The following is a 21199-nucleotide window of genomic DNA, read 5'->3' as shown; positions in this document are numbered from 1 at the left end:
AAGCAGCTCTTTTCATGGGAAGAGCGGTTGGATTCCATGCATCATATTTAAATACAAACAGCTCTGCCCCTGACCATCCAACTAACAATATACTTAAGTCATTAACAATGAGTGATTGTTTTAAAGATGTTAATTCTCTGTTCAGCATTTCTGGTGTTTGTTCAAACTACACTTTATGCAGCAAGGACAAGGGAAAAAAAAACAATTAACTTTATATTTGCTTGTAGGACACTTCTCCCTCTGACTTGGTCCAAGCCTAGGTAAGAAAATCAGCAACCAAATTCGTCTCAGCCACACTTTTGAGGTGCTAGGGGAAATGTTAGCACATTCTTCTTCAATGAACAACAGCTTGAATATTCAGCTTTCTATCCATTGTTTTTCCCATTACAGTGTTTCTTCTGGACCCTGAGCATGTGAGTGATGTAAATTCAAAATCCTGAGAATCATGGAGTTGAACACGGCGGCAATACATAAAAGGAGGAAAGGGGAGTGAGAAAGGAAGTTACATGTTGACAAGTGGATGGATGTGAGTCTTTGGGAGGGTCGGATGCAATTACACGTGTGGTAAGCAGACTGGAACAAGGTGTAAGTGACTCCACAGTTTAAGGCTCCATGGACTTCCTTAGAAACACCTACAAAATTGACCCTCTGCTCGGTGAAATCTTGGCTTAAAATGTATTTCAGCCTGGCTTAGTTAGGACACAGTCATGCAGAATGAGAACTGGATAAAAGACTAAACAAAGCGCAATGATAAATGCAGTGCATCAAATTGTGAGACAGTGCCAGAGCTCTGGGTGCCTGAGATTTGGTATTATTTAGCATCTAAATTAATGAGCTGGAAGAAGTAAACAAAATTATTAAATTCACAGATCATCCTAAACTAGAAGGAGTTAAGAACATCAGTCAGGAGACAGCAGTGACATAAAGTGACCAAGAAGCATTAGTAAATGCTTCAAAACAACATAGTAAGATTTTAAGATTAAAATGCATGGTAGCATATCTGAAAGGAAACAGTTTGCAACATACTGGCTGTGTCAAAGGGAAAAACTTAGGAAACAGAGCTGTTGGAGGAGACCTGAGGCTTGTCATGGATTGTAAATCAAGTAGGAGTTCCTATTTTGATATAATTGCAAGGCGCATTTATCCAGCTTTGAACTGTAAAAGTAAAGCCACCTCCTCGTGAGTGCAAAGAAATTTAGAAGAGGGCAGGCAAAGCTTATCTGTCACCTCTGCAGCACCCTAACCCTTCGTGCATTGGGCTGGGCAGAGCAGGGACAGCCAGAGCTGTGCATTACTCCCCATCCATCAGCTGCCGTCCCCGGACACTCCTAAATACAGACGGGACTGTCTCCTTGGACTTGGGGTGCCTCTTACCTTTCCTCTTGCTGATCTCACAGGCAGTGCCGCTGTAGCCCAGGGGACATAGGCATTCACACTTGGTTCCTGAAAGTAGGCAGAGATGGTGGGATTAGAGACTTCAAGTCACATTTTCCTGCAGACACCCATTTCTTTTCAGTGCTTCATCTCCTGTAAGGAAGGGACAGCGGGTGAAATGATATCAGAATTTTTCTGCGATGGTGAAAGTATGAAATAGCAATAAAGCAGGGCAGCTGTGACTACCCTGCCGCCCCTCTCGCCTCCCCGGCCATTTGTTCCTGCCACTGCACTGCGGCTCAACCTCAGCTACACCGGTGCAGTCATTCAGCAAGCCTGGGTCCCACACAGTCTCCCTGCTCCTCTCCAAAAGAGTTATCTTTGGTAGAGCTGAGAGGGAGCAAACTGCAGCATCAGGAATGAGCACCTGGGACAGGAGCATCCCAGCTTGGCTTTGTGGCAGAGGAAAAGTCCACATAACCCTGCTCTGGCTGCCCAGGGCTGCAGTGTGCATCCCACTTAGGAAGATAAACGGTCATTTAAAACCTCTTGTTGAGAAGATCCTAAATGAAACACTAACCTGACTCAGCTCCTAAAAAGTTATTTAAACAAGGGTAATCATGAGACAAATCCTTTAAGTGCTACAATCAACTAGCTGGTACCTGAAGTGATCATTTCTGCATTAGATACATTTAGATGATAACAATTCTCATCAGGACTTTTGCAGATGCAGATTGGAATTAGGCACTTGACAAAATGGTCCCTTTCTTAGAAGCTCTCATCACGTCATATATCTCTGTTTGGGCAGTGCAGTTTTCATTCAATTTGATTATTTTTCCCCTTCATTTTTAAATCACAGCCTGCTTACAAAGGAGGACAGCTTCTATTAGAAATGGGGGAAGGTGACAGTGATAACAGTGCTTGGCCCTTATATGGTGCTTTTCATCTTCAAAACACTTTTACAAACACTAATTAATGCTGAGACAGTTGTCACTTCTCTAGGAGGATGGAAGCAATCTTAAAACCAAAGGAGGAGACTGAAAGTTGTCAAGGTTTTTTTTTAATGCATAATTTAGAAGTAACAAATTCCTCCACAAAACTGATACAGATGGTCACTCCCACTAAAAAGAAACATCCCTTGACTTTGCTGTCTTTACTTACCAGTGGCATTGTACAAATAGACCAACTTTTTAAAAAAAATTAATTACCTGAAAAAGAAATGCCAGGAGAAACTAAAGAGCAGATTACTCACAAGCTTCCTCACTCCCCACAAATTCCCAGCTCATTCTCTTAAGAGGGTGGAGAAAAGGTGCAAAAACCTTCTACCTTGCAGAAAGGGGATGCCATTGCCGTGGCACGGAGCACAGCGACAAGAACTGGTCTCCAGCTGAAACTCATCAAGAGCCCGTCGCAGATTTTCTTTTATTGTGATTGCATTAGCAAAGTCAGTTGGAGTCACCAGCTGATACAGTGGCTCTGCCTAAAGGGAGGGAAGAAACTGCATTCATTTCCAAGTTCAAGATGGTGTGAGCATCGCAGGGCTCGGTGGTGGCACAGCTGGAGAGGGAAATGGAGGCCTTGTGGTACAGGCTCCAGGTTTCCCATCAGTATTTCCCTAAACCCATGAACAACAAGGCAGCAATGTCAGGAATTCTTAGAGGGATTCTCCCCTTGGTTTACAACCCCAAAGCAGTTGCAAATGCATAACAAAATACAACAGCCATACCGTTAGTTGACAAACGGGCACAGCGACACAGAAGTTTCATTAAATCCTTTCTCATCCATTTTCCCGATATTGAAATTTTTAGAATACAGACTTGCTCAAACTTACGTTTTCTGAGTGCTCTCTTACACTGATTTAAAAAAGGTGCCCCAAAAATCTCCTTCATTCCTCCAACAGCCACACAGCACAGCCAGAGGCACACGTCACAGGCATTCAAATTTGCACTTTCATCTTAACCACTTCCGTATTTCAAGGCTGATTTCTCTCTTTATGAAGCCAAGACAAGGGTTTCCACTGCCTTCAGAAGGGAGAGGATTGTGATCTTCATCTGCAGATGGGGTGGGTGGGAGAAGATAAGGGAGTGCACATCACAGTGAACATGCAGTAGGGACCAAGGGGACTTTGACCCGCTCATTTATTTTTTTCCTGAGAACAAGGGAAAGTTAAAGTGTGGTCTCAATACTGCCAGTCACCCACTAATGCCAGTGGGACGACACTGGCATGTGTCATCAGAGGATCCATCCCAAATTCCCATCCTTGCTATAGAGATGCCTGCCATATGCCATACAGGCCACAGCAATACAGTAAGCATGAAAGATCATCCTTTGGTATCAGAGGCTCAAGCTACAAGATATAGAAGAATGTTTCAATAAAAAAATACTCATTTCCTGCTGCTGTACATCCACTCTTCATCAATTATCTGTGATCCATACTTTGCTTTTTGAATTCAGATCATACAAATGAGGAAACACACTAAAAGTGACCTGCCAAGTCCCTTCAGCAGATGATTTATGAACTGATTTGCTTTAGTTTTCCCTAACTAAGCATTCTTGTGCTGACATTTAGTCACACTCTGCTGGTACTTTTGATCTTCAAGCCCCACAGGGATATCGGTATGGAAATGAAGGATTATAGATACCAAATCCAAATTACATCCATCTGGGGTTTTTCACTGGGCAGCCTGGTCACTGATGCCAGGCAAGACAAAGAATGCTGCAATTTCTTGTGGGAGAATATTCTGTACGTGGGATCTAGCGCGGAGGGGTTGCATTTCTGTTTTCTCCTGCCCAGAGACCTCCCAGCGCATTTCTGGAAGGTCAATCCACAGTGCACCAGGGGTTTGGGAAAGCCACCTCCGCTGCAGCAAGCACCAGGCGGGCATTGGCTGTATTTTAAAATTACTGATTTTTGCTTTGCTTCATATTTTTTTAGAATTAAAATCTTTTTTAAAAATGAAAAGTCAGATTTTACAATGAGAATGGAACACCTTTTACAAATATTTTTGCCTAAAATTAAATTTTACAATGAAAACCAGTTATGCAATGATAAAATCAACTTCCACCACCACCAGTCCAAACTCCTGTTGAAAAGGATGTTCTCTTGCATCTTTGTACTATTCACTCAGAGTGAACTTGACATTAAAAATGATGAGGCAGAACTGCTATATACTTCTGCTTGGTTTTTACTTCTACAGTGTCTTGCATTACTAAAACTCTTCAGGATCAAAGAACCCTGATGCTTCAAAACCTCACTTGTATTTCTAAGGTTTAGCCAAGCTGCACAAACATCCAGGCATGTATGGTGAACTACTTGACCTTCTGAACCAGAGAGAGTTGTTGCTAAACAGTCACTGGTGCTCACAGAAGACAGGAGAAATTTCAAGGAAAAAAAAGTCCTTATAAAATATATGCCGCCAGATATATTTTTGGTAAGTGATACATCAGTAAAAAAGAAGGTGGATCGTCTGGTTTGCTTGGCAGGCAGCAAGTGATCACATCCACACAGCCCAGTTAGAAGGGTTAAAGCTGTTTACTTCATGTACTTCCAACCACACCCCTTTTAATGCATCACACCTTTGATTCTCTGAATACCCAGTCTTAGAGAAACTATGCTGCACAATCCGGGTCTATTATTTGCCCTAGAAATTTCACTGCTTTTTTTTTTTTTAAATCCTGTTTATTTAAACACAGAGTTCTCCAAGGCACCCAGCTAAGTGAGGCTGAATGAAGTGATGGATACAGTACCTTTAGCCTTATGATTTCAGGGTTGTACTGTACAGCATCTCCCCACTCCTGCATGAGTGCAGCCGTCGGCAGGTCTTTGTAAGCCAGCGTTGTAATGTGTTCGCTTGCTCCGCCACGAACAAGGACGATGAAATCTTCCACATACTTTTTTGTGGAGGTGCCGTCTGCAAAAATACTTTCAGAAAGTGGCCAACTCTACTCAGGTATGTCTTTGCGGATGGCAGTTGAGTTATCAGCTAACAGCAAAACACCCCTGTACATGACCCATTCCACTGAGAGGACAAAGGAAAATGGCCACAAGTGTTTCACACCTGAAGCCTGGTTTCCTGTGCTGCGTGTCCTGTGCCTCTCCTGCTCCTTTGCAGCAATGCCCCCATCCTCCTCTCTTGCACCCTAAATCTCTCCCTATTTCTCCCCATAAATTTCTTCCCTATGGTTGTAAGCTTGCAGGTCCTTCCACAGCCCAATGTTCCTCACCACCATGAATACTGCCAGTTCTCCTCCATGTATCTTCAGGTGCACCCTTCTCCCACTGCAACACCCACAGCTTCCCATATGTCCCCTGAGGCTCCCACAACACCATTACCTCCCTGCTTTCCCCATTTGGGCTTTTTTGGGTGCAGAAAGCGGCATGCTCTGCTGAGAGGTGGGTGGATTGGTAACACAGCACCAGCCAGGTGGGTAATGGTTGATCTGTCCCTGCTTTTCCCTGGGACGCTGAGAAGATATTTCTTCTCTACCCAGCGAAGAAAATCTTGCAAGAAAACAAGCTTTGAGACATCTACACATCTGTTAAGCTCGGCTGGGGTTAGCCAGCAGACTCAAAAGCAGCTGTGAGGGAATGAAGAAATATTTCAGGCAGCCAAGATCACAAAATCTTCTTTTCACTATGACAAAGGCTAGAAATTAAATGGCAGAAGTGTTTCATGCTTACCTCCAATCTCTTTTAAAAGGGATTTACAGCCAGCTTCAGTTATTCCAAGCTTCAGATAGACATCAAAAATACTTGCACCAATGTTAAAGCCATGCTGTGCACATTTCCGGACATCGCTCAGAGAATAACCTTAAATACACACCAACATTTTGTAGTGTTTTAATACAACTGTTTGATGTTTTATGTCCATATACACAGAAAATGGGAGTTGATAAATATTTTTAATTTGGGAAAAAAGATGAGATGAAGAAGCCTTTTTTCAGATATTTAACAGATTTATAGGGAATGAAATTACATCTCTACATTTTACACAACTCTGAAACCAAGTGCAAATGCAAGGTAAATGCTGGAAGAGGAGGCTTTTAATTACCAATTCAGCTGTACTGGGTTATGCAGACCTGTGATGGGTGGGAGCCTGGCCTGTGACTTAAATGTCAAGCATCTTTGACAAAGGACTACCCACCACCCATCCCCATCATCAGGAGCCAGACTTTTTAAAAGAGTAACAGATGAAGTAGCTTTTCCTCCTTTGCTAGCTCACATCTCCCAATTCTTTGCTTTCAGAAGAGCTTCAATTGTTTCATGGAAGATTTTCCATGAAGCTCTGCTATAATTTTTTTCCTGGCATATAAGAATTTGCCCTTAAAATCTGCAAATCCTTCATGTTCTTCCCCAAAGCCCTTCTCCAAACTCCCTGCTGTCCTGACACTCAAGAAACACTAGATATGACACTCAAGTATCTCTTTTATTTCTCTGCTTTTTTGTTGTAATCCCCCATGTTTCCCTGAATTTTTTACTTCTTTAGTTAAACTCCTGTCTTGATGATACAAATGTTTACATGAGCTCATAATGCAAGTATCACTGTATGGCTGTCCTGTTCTTATGCTCTTCTCATACATTTGATATCGGCCAGTTTCTAGATCAGAAAAGAGGATGCACTGGGTTTTGGGTTGATGCAGGATGGCCCCTGTTAATGTTCATAATCCATATGCACCTGAAGGCAGGAACCACTATTTTATGATATCCTTGTACAGCACAATCCAGACCTCTCTCCTCCTATTTTTCCCACAGAAAGTATCAAATCATAAACCACAGATACATCTGGCATATTGGATTATATGTGAGCGCAGTGCAAGTGCCAACCACGTAACACGGTGTGTGACACTAGATCTGCAAAAGGAGACTTGATTTACAGCACAGACAGTACAAACATAATGATAGATTTGAAGGGAAAAACCTGAATTCTCAGACTGGACCTACCTACCAAACCCCAGTGAGAACTTACAGTCCGGCTCAGCACTGGGGATAATGTGAAAATGTTGATACTACTGCAGGATCCTGATCTAGGTCAGCAGATGCTGACAGCCAGCATTTTGATGCAAACAATAATACACGTTAGTTCAAACAGACGTGGCTTGTGATGTGCCCACACCAACAGCTGAGAAATTGGGCAGTGCTAATGTTTTGAATATCTGATATCTGAATCTAAATTCTGTCCCTCCGGGCTGTATCTGACTACAGGACAAGCAACTTCCTAGACAGCAGAAGAGCAAACAGACTGAGCATCACACACAGCAGAGTCCACTAAATGCTTTCGCAAATAGACAGCGAAGGCAGTTACTCACTCCCATGCCAATGAATAAATAAGAGAGTGCAGCTATTGATTAATGTCACACAGCTCGCTCTATCCTACACAACAATCATCATTTCTCACAAAAAAGGAAGCCAGAGCCAAAGAGCAAGAGCAATGTCAGGCACAAGAGTCACCCAGCAAATTATTTACTGTTTCCTACATGCTGGAAAAGCTCTTGAGGCTAAAGGTGTTTCAAAACTGTCATTTGAAAGGCATTGGAAAAAGAACTTAGGTGAAGGTTTTCAAAGCTAACAAAAGCGTTAAGCTACACGATTCTCATTCATCTCAACATCTTGTCAGCCTCCAAAACGTGTCATCTAAAATACTTGCTACAGGGCCCTTTTTTGTGAACTGGCAGCACCCACAGTTTGAGAGCTAAATGAAGCCCATGATGCTGAGCATGCTTTGAAAACCAGCCTCTTTCTTCACTGCCATAAAGCACTTCTACTCCTCTATTTTCTGCAAGCTTTGAGACGTTTTTGACACCTTCTTCCACCATCCCGCTTTTCTGATCTCAGACCTGAACCATCATTGAGTGCCTGCAGAGGGGTTTTCCCACCAAAACGCTGGCCCCAAATCTTTGTCACAACCATCAGATGCACGTACCTGCCTTTTGGAGCTCATTGCTGTTCATGACTAAGGTATATTCATAGATGCCACCGACAGTAGCCTCTGTGATGTAATGGGTCCCGTAGTCTCTGTAGAGCTCTCGGTACTCCCCGTAGCTGTACTCTGATGGGAGCTGATGGAGTCTCTGCAAGAACTCATAATGCAGCATCAGGGCTCGGGGCTTCAGCTTATAAATGGCAACAGCCAGCTCAGAACGGGCATGAATGAATTTGCTGGACTACACAAAATGCAGAAACACAAGAGAATCCAGAAGCAGTGAGGGATGTCATTCTTGTGACAACATGTAGTTATTTGCTATTAAACAATTAACACTGGTCAGGATTTATCAATTTAACAGTTTGCAACTGGAAATCTCTTAATTTAGCAAAATAAAAACTTTTAGTAGTAAAGTTTCTGAAAATCAGGATTCTGACTGGTATTAGAGAGGGAAGAACGAAAAGGAAGGTTAGGTGATTACAGGTTAGGTGATGGCTCAGGCCGTGGCTGGACATGGGGAAAGGCAGGCTCCAGGCTCTGCTCTGCCAGACCCAGGATGCCAGGACACAACCAACATCCCACGAGACTGCTCTACCCCTAATAATGTTGACAAGTCTTTGTCTCTCACAAGCTCTCTCCTAAAAAATTCTGACATCTGAAATCATGATGATTTACATGTGAAATGGTAATTCTCTGGCTGATCCAAATTAATATTTATATTCCACAGAACATGTCATTAATAAAACTCAAAGAAAAGAAGAAAACACAAACACTCAAACACACACACGTATTTATGTGTCTCGGTATAGGTATGTGTACATGGATAAATACTGTATCTCTCCTTTCTGGCATAAAAGTCAGGAACAGAAGAGATCTTTTGTCATCTCCAAAGAATTTAGTGTCCAGTTATTTGGGCCAGCAGGACAGGCACATCGGGGCGGTGGGGACGGGGTTCAATATAGAACTCTGTTGCTTAGATAATAAAATCAAGACTTAGTATTGGGTTCCTTTATGGGTATCTATTGCAAATGCTTCTCATATACCTCTGATCTTGTCATAGGAAATGCCTCTTTGCAGGAAGCAAATGCAAGTTTAACAGCAACAAGGAATACTCTGCCATTCCTGAGTGCACTTTATACTGAGGGCAGAGACATAGATCAGTGATACTATTAATCCACTGACAAGAGCTAGGTTTGTTTACAGCAATAACAGATGAAAAAAAGAAATCAAATGATGGTGCACACTACCTCAGACTGAATCTCATAAAGCAGTCCTAGGAGTTATAGATTAAAGCATCTCCAGCCAGCTCAAAGTGTGCATCAGATGACAGCTGCGACCAAATCTCCGCAGATGAGACTGGAAGTGATTGTGCCATCCATATTTTCTGTTGTGTGTGTCCTGAGCTAGTGAATGATGTAGTCAGCAGATAGATCACATCAGCCGAAGTAAAATGGCATGTGTTAGTCTATAATTAAACCCGTGGAAGGCCTGCTAGCAGTTTTCATTCTATGTTATTGTCAAGGCTGCCCTACAGTGGAACAGCTTGGCTTCACTGTTTGCACTATCATTTACTGAAGTGACAGCTCCTGCCTTGTTGAACCCACCTAAAAGAGGGATGGCCCTTCATGCGTGAGATGATGTCCTGCAGTGATCACGCATACAATAGCCGTCCACACCACAGACTGGTTTCCGGACTGGGTGTACAGGTGCAGAAATTCCTGGAACTGCCAAAAATCCTATTTACCCTTCTTTCACCCCAGATTTCTCTGTTAGTCACTGTAACTCACCCGTAGGACACAGGGAACTCTGGGCTCCTGGGTTTGTTAGCTAAACCCCAATTTTGCCTGCGCAGATGGCTTGGAGGAGTTTCTGTGTTGGTACAACCCACTCACCTCCCACCTGCCAGACTGCTTTGGCATCAAAGTTTTGATAAGAACTTTTTGAAGGCTGGCAGGGCAAGGTGCACAGCATCCCATGGCTGGGGTGCCACATAGAGACCCCGTTAGGAGTGTCACTTGTACATCTCCTACTAGTCAGATCACTGTATGGAGGGTAGGTCATTTGAACCAGCTTCTTATTTACATTTTTTTTTTATATTACTTCACTACAAACATCCAAATGTGGATGCCCAGCAGGACATTGGACAGACAGCACTCAATTGTGGCTGATATTGGAGGTTAGGCAGTCCGGTTCCTGGCCTACAGAATGGAATGAATGGAAAAGCTCCCGGGTGCCGTAAACACAAACAAAGGCATTGTGGCCTTAGTAACTAACACTTGATCAATGCAAACTGCAAAACCCGATCAGGAGGGAAGATCTCGTTTATCCTAGTCATGGCTGCTGACCTGACGATGAGGATCAAACCGATATACAAACACATACAGATAACGCATTAGCAGAGAATTAAGCGGAGCAGTGCTTACAGTTGAAGAAAACCTTTTCATCCTTTGAAAGAACTTCTTGAACCTGTTGTCGTTTGAATTGTAACCAAGTTCAAACACTCCCAGTATTTTTATACCAAAGCTGAAGCTAGACTGTGAAGCTTTTGCCTTCAGGACACTGCTTTCATAATTTGAGTAGGAGTCATATTCAGTCATTGTAAATTCATATTTGCCTTTGGTCTAAACAGAAAGCAAAAACAACACGTTTAATTTCCTGCATAGCAACTGTATACCTGAAACATGGGAAAGGAATACAGACACAAATATACTTGTGAATTAATGCTTGCACTTTGAAGATGAAAAGCCTTGTATAATTGCAAAGCACTATTATTATTAACACTGGTACTTCAAGAATACTTGATTTAAAGCAGCAGGAAAGCTACTATCTCCTCCATACTGCAAGGACCTCAGGCTTTTACTTAATATGTCAATCTTACGCAAACAAGGTGAAATCTTAAACACAGGCATCAATTAAAGTATGAATTCTAAAAGGAAAAGGCTTCCTAGTGGGCAACACTCAAAAATATCATGCCATGTCATCAAGAGCATTAAGGTCAAATATGTATTTGAAATACAGCTTTGATACACCACAGAAATAAGCTTTCACACAAAGCACATGGTGTGCTGCTAAATCCTAGGCTGTTGCACAAGGACAGCTTTCCCAGCCTGGCTCTCAAGGCACTCTACAATTTTGTCTAAAATTAACCTCCCTGTGCCCACTGTGTGGCTTTCAGGCCCTCTTGGACAGATAGCAACAGGGAGATTAGGCTCAGTTGTTGCAATGACAAGGTCCAAAGGAACACTGCCATCTATTCCAGTGCACACGGATATCATAAGGGGATATGTCCAACTTCATAGAGTGCATGGGATATGATGATGTTCTAGAAATAGGGCTAAATTCAGCCTCATCCCATTTGGTCTCACGAATTTTGTGATTTTTTATAAAATGCTTTAGTAATGAAGCTTTACCAGTATTGTGCACTAAATTTATTGGAATATATGTATGCATGTTTACTTGCAGACAAATCTGACACATACCTCTGGTGTATAGCTTTCTACATTATATGGCTTTCTGAATCTCGTGTCCACGATATAATGGGGAGAACATCCCCCAGCATAGTACCTGTGGTCAAGAACTAATCCTTCCAAGTTGTTTGTGAAGATATTTAACCTGTACATGAAGCATAACAGCAAAATATTATTGTCGATTTAGAGGTAAACATCAAATGCCTTGGCTGAGAAAGGCAAGATTGTTTTGTTTGGCTGAGGGCTTTTTGTTTCATACTTCTTTATTTTGAAATCCCAAAGGAAAGTTTTGCCTCTTTCGCTGTCCAACCAACCCAGTTGCTCCAGTGAAACCTAACTGACTAGCAAGAAAGCAAAAGTCAAGAGTCAAATTTTGACATTTCGATGAATATGAAGGGCAATTTTCACCACCTAGCTATGAATGACACCAGAGCATTACTGCCACCAGCACTGGCAATTTTTATAGCCTTTACTGGAACAATCTGGGAAGAGTAGAACAAACTGCACCAGCCAAACTCTCACCCCATCAGGTTTCCCACCCTGACCATGCCCAATGCCTGCAGTAGTGCAGCAGCAACCAGCAAGATCTTCAAAGACGGGTTTGCCAACCCATGTCATCAGTCCAGATTAATTTTTAATTCTCATTTCTTTGTTCTGGTTTATCAGTCATAATCTTTGCCAGGTTAATCAAGGATCAACCAGAGGTCAGTAGATGAGAGTAAAAACTGTCAGAGAACAAGAATAAAGGTACTCATGCAATTGTTCAACTAATCTGTGAAATCACTGGGAAGTTTTCTTTTGATTTTAGTGGATGGTGGATAGTAATCTTAACCTGTCTGCTCTAAGAAAGGATGTAGCACTGAAACCTTTCTAGATGAGGTAATTAAACCCCATGATTTGCTTCTCCTGTTGTTGCTGGTGGGCTCTGCTGCAGTAAAATCCCTTCTGTTACTCACTGTCAGGACACCCTCACATCACCCTAGTGGCACACAGCTGAGGACATGGCACTCATCTCCACAAACTCATATAGTTACAAGAGTCATTAGATGAAACTTCACCAAAAAAAAGATAAATTGCTAATAGTCCATGTTGTGTCCCTATTAGTGTTTCAGGTCTCAGTTAGATCTGCCTCTCCTTATTTTGGGAAGAGGGACTTGCATGATAATGACTCTGAAGCTGTAAAATATTAACTCTAATTTTAGAACAATCTGAAAAGAAGGGAAGTCCACTAAAAGCAAATTACTGAGCAACTGTAGCTTCAAAGAGATGAGAAGCATGTTCCTATAATTGTCCAACATTATTTTTAATTTCAATTAAACTCAGAAGTACAAAGCATTAGCAATGACATGTGCAGCTGCCATATCTCCAGAGGATAAGGAGGAAATTATAATTTTTCCTTGCAATATGATTTTTTCCTTTTTTTTTTTTTTAAAGTAAAAAGCATTTTTTTCCTGCAGAATGAGAAAAAACTCTTTTCACATAATCCAATCTTACAGAAAGTTGCCACAGTCTTAGCCTGTGAAAGCTGGATCAATTCAGACTTGGATTTTAATCCCAAAAAAGTTGGGAGTTTGCTATCATGCAGGTTAATTCTACCCCACTCATGCAAAGGACACAAATTCCACCATCTCTCACTGTCATGGAAGAAATGCAAGAAAATTTCTTGCATTCACCCACCCCAAACCAATACACTGTGCAAAAATACAAATCCATAGCCAGGTTCAGATTTTAGGCAACCCATGCTACTGATTTAAGTCATTCTATAAAGAATGATACAACATTATCCTCAGATTTTAAGAAACCTTCCTTTGCTTTTCTTTCAAAAGCATGGTTTGAAGTAGTCTCCCAGTTCCTGAAGGCTAGGACATTCCTGCTCCTCACAGACTGAATTAGATCAAAATCTAACTTTACTTATATCTATGCAAAATAACCTGATTATCAAAACCCTCCCTCTGATTAAGTACAAGTAGCTGCAGACATTAGAGAAATGTCTGGTGTTGACACTTCCCTCTTCACTCACCAAGTTTTGGCAAATCAAAGAGCACACACAGACTCTTGCAGGACATATTCCAAGCTGAGCTGATGATCTTCACAGGGTGCACAAGGGACTTTTACTCAACTCATCCCTCTCCAAAGACTCAGGGTGTCAACAAGGATTTTCCCACCAGGCTCTGGATCAGGATCCCAGAGGCTGTCAGATCCCAACTAACTGCTGGATACAGCAATTGCTACAGTTTTTCTCCATTCAATGTTTATGTCTGAAGCCATATAAAATCATTCTTATCCTTAAGTAAGAAAACATCTCATGAAGGTCATCAACTTACCCTTTTGCCAGATTCTCTATTCCCCAGTATTGCTCCATCTTCTGGTCACATTTTTTAAACACTTTTTTGCAGTTCTTTTCATCTGACTGGTCCCCACAGTCATCATCCCCATTACACAGCAGTCTCCGTGTAATGCATCTCCCTAGGATGCAAGGTGTAAATTACTCATAAAATAATATGTTATCACACTCCCTGACTCAGAGTCTAGAAACAAAAGACTCCTCTAATGTATGGTTCAAATCGAGCTGGAAAATATTTCTTCTCTATCTGCACAGATCACCAAACTCCATCTGTTCAGTTTCGCACAAAACTTTCATAATCTTAAAATTCCTTGTTCAACCTAGAAAACCCCACCCTAATTACAAGTGTAAGACAGAATATTTTGTTGCTCTCGCTAAAATTTTTTAGTTTTGAGAAAAACATGCTGGAGCCTGTTTCACAGACCTTGTATATGGTATTATTTTTCCCACCCTTTCCATGTTCATAATTACTGAGTTGTTTTTCAGTCTCACCAAAACACTAGCCTGGGGGACAGAGATCAGAGTCGCTTTCCTTTGCCCCACCTCCTGTGCTGACCTCCCCTCTGCCCCAGCACCCTGCTCCCTGCACACTTTCCTCTCTGTTGCCAGGGTGCAGATGCAAAGCAGAGGCTGATCAAATTTTGGATACAGCTAAGTGCTGCCTTGCTTCCCCAGTGTCCCTGACTAATTAATCATTGATAGGGAAGGATGGAAATGCCATGAGGACCACCATCATAACCTGCTGTGCTCTTGGGCTGTGTCAGGCATGCCCAGTGCATGTTCTCCTGTTGCTGTCAGATCTATTTGTGCTACAGATTTTACTGATATAACTGGGTTTGAATTTCCTATATGGAGATTTTGAAGACATGCTTTTGACTGACAGATGTCGGCTAACAGACTCACTCAAAATCATGGATGCAAACACAAGCATGGAAGGATCCGGGTCAACTCCTGACACCTCTTCAGCCCAGCAAACTCTTGTAGAAGCAGAAAGCTCAGCGTAGTGGTGTCAGAGATACCACCTGAGCACCACCACTTCTGATTCCATAAGTCCTTACCTGTAACTGCACACACAAAACCTTCACATCTGACTTTATTCCTGCAAGGATTATTTGTAACACAGTCTTCAGTTTCTTTGTCAGAGTAATCACAGGGATCTCCATGGAACTGAGAAGGTTGTTCCAGGCGGGCAAATCTGTACTGTGATGAAATAAAAAATATTGACTCAACTGTACAGAAATTGTGAATTTTATGATTCCTGAGTTAAAAAAACAAACTTTGTGTTGGGGTGATCTGATCTAAGAGTATTGTCATTAAAAAAAGTGTCAGCAAAGAAGTGTGATGCTGGTAACGTGCCTCATTTCAAAGGTTTCTGATCTGTGACAGTTTTTAATTTTACTAAGGGAGGATTGTGGATTGGAAGGGATGAAGGAAAGTTTGCTTTTCTTTGACAGTTCGTTTAAATGAGCCTGACAGGGTAGTGCAGGCATTTGCACGAGTAAGGAAGGATTCAGTTACATCTCCTCTCTTTCAATTAGCGCTGGTAACAACATCCCTTGTTATTTTCTGTCAGTGTATTTACTTGGCCCTCTGTATCATTAGGGATTTTTTTCCGCCCACAACACTGCTGTGAAGCAGTCAATTACTCCGTCCAATATGTTAGCCCTCCTTTTTTTCCCAGCTTTTAAGATTAACTCTTTGATACGAAGCTTCACTGTTCCCAACTCCCAACACTGGTTATTCCCACTTAAGCCTGGGAATGGCTTCTCCAACTCATTAGCAGAGGTCCCTCTAGCAGCAGGGATTTTGCTCTTCACACTATTGGGATTGTTACTTTCATTTCATGGGGCTTCTCAGGTAGAAAATGCTTGTTGGCAGACAAGAAAAAGCATCTTAATCCTGAGAGGGACCGAGTGTCTCCAGATCCCATGGGGGACCATTAGTGGGGATGGTGCCTCGTACCAACACTGGAAGAAGAGGACTGTTGGAGAGAAAGTCCCTGCAAAGCCTGGGCTTCCTGCTTGTGTTTTCACCAAGCCTGGGCCTACACCGTCTCAGGACAGTGAGGCAGCCTGGAAAGCACTGGAGTTACTGGGGGTAGTAAGCTGAAAAGCTAAATAGCTACTTGACAGCAAAAGCCCACCTGTACAGCACTTTCCTTGGCAGCTCCCTGCCTTTTGCCCAACCCCATGGAAAAAAAGGCAAGGCTTGAAGGAGGTCCTGCCCCTCAGGCTCTGTGCCTAGACCACAGACGCTCACCCTTTTCTTTTGGCAGGGATCGCACTTGCTCCACGAGGACCAGGCAGAGAGTGTGCAGTCACGGGGCTGCGGCAGGTTGCTCACGGACCGGGCGTGCCTCCTGTTGGCCACGCTCTCGTTGGTGCTGCTGAGGTTAAGGGACTCCTTTTCACCACTGCATTCAACAACATGAGAGTTTCAGGGTGTGAAACCACTGAGCTGTGAGGACAGAACAATTTGGCCTATACCTGTGCAAAACTACATGCCAAAGAGAACTAACACTTGCTAGACTTCATCAAATCTTCCATGCAACCTTCAAATTTCAGTATTTGTTTCATATTGGAACCGATTCTGTACGAAACCTGATCTACTCTTCAATGCCCAAGACCAGACCCAGTCCCCTACACCACCACCATAAGAGTAAGTCTGCAGAGCATTCAGGAGGGCTGACTGCAAGACACACATCTGATCTAGCTAGTGTGGGAAACTCAACCCACACCCCACCAACCTGGGCTTCATCTCAAGCTGTGCAGGCCCGACCAAATAACCTGGCCAAGTGGCCAGCAGTAAAACCTGCATCATCAGTTGCTGCCCTTGTCTGATTGCTCCCTGTTGCTTGCTGTACGGTCAGTACTTTGGTACCTTGCTGCCATACACGATAAACAGCTCCAAGGTTGGACACCTCCGTGACAGATGCCAGTTGCAATGCTAAGGGCTGGCATGCACTCAGCAGTTTTGAAAACCAGGCTTAAGCACCTCTGTTTGCTGAGCAACCTATTTTTTCTCAAGCTGACCAAACCCATTAGTCTTAGACTCTATTCTCTGCTCACAATAGAGTCATTAACCCATTAATCCCATTCATCCCAGTAATAAACCTGAACCTCAAGTGAGCCTTTACTCTTCACCCCAGCCCCTCTCTCACCCCCTCACGTGACATCTGTCTCCAAGGTTTCCATGATGCCACAGCTAAAATGTTGCCTACTCTTTTGGCAGATTCAGTATTTCTGATTAAATCCTCATCCCAGACAAATGCTTCATTGTAGCACCTAATCTAAGTGGGAAGCTTTAGTAAAACGTTGACAATTAGTTTCTTTTCATACCCACTTTGACAAGCAAACTACCACAATAGTGTTCCCAATTCTTCCACCAAGACAAGGAATAGTACCAGCTGAAGCTTTACGTATGATTTAGTGCCTGGCAATGGGATCCCATTACTGCATATTAAAAATCACATGGAATAAAGGAATTACAAAAACTCATCAGCTCACTGAGGCATGAAATCAGAACTCAAAGTTGAGAGAACAGTGGAGAAATATAGTTAGATTGGAAAGATTACAGTCACATTGACCGCAGTCCCCTGAAAGAGCAAAATCTATTAAGCTAGCAGAGAAAGAAACAACTATCAGCCAGATTTTTGCCATTTACGCATGCGAAGAAAACAAAACCCTGTCTCTCCAGCAGTTGGGCAGCTAGCATAGGAGGCTGCATGCTGCAAACAGAATTCCACATTACAACACTACCATGACAATTTGCCATCTCAGATTTATCAAACAGGATTACCTTTCTAAAGGCAGACATATTGCACTACATTAACTTCAAACCAATGTTTTTTACTATTCATTAGAAATATAGAAATCGTTCAAGATAGCGATTATATGCCATACAACATGAAAGCAGAGAGTCTGTACTGATTTTCACTCTTTATCATATCACCCCACGGACATGGTTTCAGAAACATTCACTTACCCAAAGCAACGAACAGTTAGGATGCCGAGTACAGCATAAAGCAGCAACAGTTTGACAAGGCACGGAACAAATGTCGTATGTGCTGTGCTCATCGCTCCAAGGTACCATCGGCGATTCGAAACCACCACTGCTCCCATTCCATCTGCTGGCAGGGCTTGCAAATGGCTCAAGTAGAAAAAGATAAATTACTGGGTTGTTCTTCCACACTGTAAACAGCAGATGACCCACCACCTGGCAGATTCACAAGGTAAACATTGCAATTGTTAGTACACGGCTTTCTGGAGGCAAGTGGGAAGGAAGCAAAGATCTGTCTAGAAGCAATTTACACTTTCATTTGTAATGCTCCTTTCAAGGGATGGGGAAAATGAATATTTCAACAAATGAAACATACGTGAGTCTTGGCAAGAGAGAAGCCGTAAGTAAACTAAAGTTGGCTTTCTAGGAATAGAGTGCAAAATCATTTATTTATTTCTGCTTTTCATGTCTGTCTTCCAGAGGAAGGCCAGGCACAGGGCATAAGCAGTCATTCTCATGGCTCAGGGAGAGCCTTCATCCCGAAGAGTGCCCTTTGCTGTCTCTCTCTGGGGCTTGGGCTCGGGCTCATGTTGCAGGGGAAGGCAGGAACCCCAGCCCTGGCTGGGCCCTTCCATAGAGATTCTCTGCTCCACGTACCCAAACTCTTAAGCCCATGGAAGCAAGACCTGTCAGGCTATCAAATTAAATGCCTTGGTGTTTTCTAGCTACTACGTTGAGTCATTCTCTCTCTTAAATGGTCCTAACCAGGGCAGAGAACTTACCAAGGGCTGATTCCCATCAGTTCCACTGGGCTTTCAAAGGCAGACCAGGATCTTCAAAACCTTGCAGAATCTTTCTTCAGTTGCCTGTTGAGGCCTGTTGAAGTGACTTCAGGTATGGCTTTTCTATTCCTGAGACACAACAGTCTTTCCCCTCGTTTTCCTAATTAGTCTTTACCTACAATGAGAGTCTTAGAGGAGAAAAGTTCTCTGAATCTGTGTTTCCCTGTACAAAATGATGAATATCATTGCGTTTTCCCACCCTTCCTCTTGCTGGACAAGGAGGGGTTCTTTGAAGAGATGCAGTCTCACTCTGCGTGCAACTCTGGCTTTTAGCAGCACAGTCTCTCTGCATTAAGTCTCCAAGTGCTTCAACGACACAAAGAGTAAATACATTTTAATTTGCTCATTATGGGAATGATGGATGCTATATATAAAATTAATCATATTCACTAATACAAAACAAACCTGGCAACCTCAGTGTCATTAGCTAGCCAAGTGCTACACCTCTTAATGTGTCATAGTTACCTTACAAATGACATTATTCTGACTGTGGAGCCACGTCTCTGCAAAATAAGCAACTGGCTGCTCCATCTTTCTAGTCTGGCAGCTTCATAACAATTTAACACAGAGAAGCAATTAACTTGTAAGAATCTGCTCCGAATAAAAAGATTGTATTTCAGGCAGCCAGTTTTTTAACCCAAAGTTACTGAACACACAGTCAGTGATTAACTGCCCTCTAGATACAGAGGACAAACTGTTAGGAAAGATGGCTTAGGCTAAGCAAAGCTTTTTGTTTGCCTTTTTTGCCTTATTTTTTGTTTCAAATGACTTTACCCCAGACTGAACCCAAGACGTGCCTATGTGATACAGCTTGCTCAACATTTGACACAATTGATTTAGCTGTTAATCATTTGTCCATGACAAAAAAAAACACTTACAGGAAATACTTCTCCATACACAGGACCTTTGCTGGCTGGAAAATGCAGTACACATCCAAAGTTCAACAGCAGCAAAAGAGAAGCTAAGATTATAAGCATAGAGCATCCTCAGGATTTAACTGCAAACCATGACAGTGATCCCGGTGTGCGAAGATCTCAAGGAAACCTGCTCCTGTTTGCTGCTTGTCTCTGTTTTCCTGCCTCTCACCACACACATCTTAGTGGTGAACATGCCTGGTCTTGAATTGGCAGAAAGAAGTTAGATTAAAACAGGAGGAGGGACCCAAATTCCCACATGTTGACATACTTTTCAGAGAGAATTGAAAAGCAAAATCAAGTTTTCCACATAATTTATAATCTGGTATAATTAGAGGTGGGCCTAACAGATAAAATTTATGACAACAACCACAGTTCGTTTTCTGTTTCCTTGCAGTCTGAGGCCGAGTGGCTCCATGGATCAATGAGAATGTTGCCTTGTCTGTGTTCTCTTTCTCCAGTCTTGTTACTTCTTCACCGCTGACTGTAATAGCCATGGCTGGCTGCTGAGCTGTTTTTAAGTCCCAAAGCACTTAGCATTAACAACACTAAGTCACTGAGCGTGGGTTTCATCACAGTTGAAAATAAAGCCTCACTAAGTGTCCACCACGAACACCCAAGCTTTCAAGTACAACGCATCCTTTGCAGAGTTCATAACACCAACATAAGTTTGTGTCTCCTTGCTCCCTGTAAACAAAACCTATATAGTTTCACCAAACATTTTTTTTTTTTAAATGACAGTTTCCTGTCCAAAGAAAAAACTATGAAACACATCAGAGATGAAAGGCCCTCCCTGGGAAAGGTTAGAGTGGAGCCAGCAAGCAGCTGTTTATGGTATCGTTAGTGCGCTCTGCAAAAAGAGTTTCTTTTTCTTCTTTGCTGAGACGATCTTTTCATTCCTTGCTTCATAACTTGTAATGCATTTCTTTCTGCAGAACGCAACTGGCTCATTCAAAGGTAAGAGGAGGCTCACCCACCGATTTTAATGGTGAAGAACATAAGGTGGCAATTATATGGTAAAATTTACAAGTAAGAAGTCCTAAGGAATCTTTTCAGACGTTTACTACAACTGACTCTGTTGCATCACCACTTTTGTTATTAATACAATTATTTTCGGGTGGTGAGGCTAGTCTCTGAAAGGCCCTGGACATAAAAAACTCACCTTGTCGAGGTTAATTCTCTTTTCCTGGCTTTTGATTCACTAAAAATGACACCTTATATAGTGATTTAGTCCAAATTGGGCACAGGTTGACCTATTCTGAAAGCTCTGATTCTAAGATCCTGTGCAGATGGTAAGACAGGGGCTGTAGTAATGAGTAGACAAAGAAAGAAAAACCCA

At 42.4% G+C, this 21199-nt stretch overlaps 2 protein-coding genes across 4 annotated transcripts in view; one reads left to right on the top strand and one right to left on the bottom strand.

Moving 5' to 3' along the window:
- The window catches only part of C8A (complement C8 alpha chain), a 27021-nt gene extending 25663 nt beyond the window's left edge, over positions 1 to 1358 (top strand). The window contains exon 12 of the mRNA XM_074831934.1: positions 391 to 1358. The gene's annotated coding sequence lies outside the window, so the exon portion shown is untranslated. The remainder of the gene's footprint in view (positions 1 to 390) is intronic.
- The window catches only part of C8B (complement C8 beta chain), a 23761-nt gene extending 2562 nt beyond the window's left edge, over positions 1 to 21199 (bottom strand). Inside the window, exons 1-13 of one of the 3 annotated variants that reach the window (XM_074831932.1) lie at positions 19825 to 21199; positions 18887 to 19252; positions 18090 to 18254; positions 16365 to 16518; positions 15164 to 15305; positions 14086 to 14227; positions 11774 to 11906; positions 10718 to 10915; positions 8295 to 8535; positions 6056 to 6184; positions 5122 to 5285; positions 2701 to 2854; positions 1375 to 1443 (exon numbers count right to left, since the gene is read on the bottom strand). In XM_074831932.1, coding sequence (XP_074688033.1) covers positions 1375 to 1443; positions 2701 to 2854; positions 5122 to 5285; positions 6056 to 6184; positions 8295 to 8535; positions 10718 to 10915; positions 11774 to 11906; positions 14086 to 14227; positions 15164 to 15305; positions 16365 to 16518; positions 18090 to 18254; positions 18887 to 18903 — 1708 coding nt within the window. In that variant the 5' untranslated portion in view covers positions 18904 to 19252; positions 19825 to 21199. Of the gene's footprint in view, positions 1 to 1374; positions 1528 to 2700; positions 2855 to 5121; positions 5286 to 6055; positions 6185 to 8294; positions 8536 to 10717; positions 10916 to 11773; positions 11907 to 14085; positions 14228 to 15163; positions 15306 to 16364; positions 16519 to 18089; positions 18255 to 18886 lie in introns of those variants that run through there. The other 2 variants (XM_074831931.1, XM_074831933.1) reach the window with 2 other exon arrangements.

The sequence above is a fragment of the Strix aluco genome, chromosome 8, assembly GCF_031877795.1.
Source record: "Strix aluco isolate bStrAlu1 chromosome 8, bStrAlu1.hap1, whole genome shotgun sequence".
NCBI lineage: Eukaryota > Metazoa > Chordata > Aves > Strigiformes > Strigidae > Strix > Strix aluco.
The sequence above is the reverse complement of the archived record's forward strand: the minus strand, read 5'-3'. Positions and strand labels throughout refer to the sequence as shown.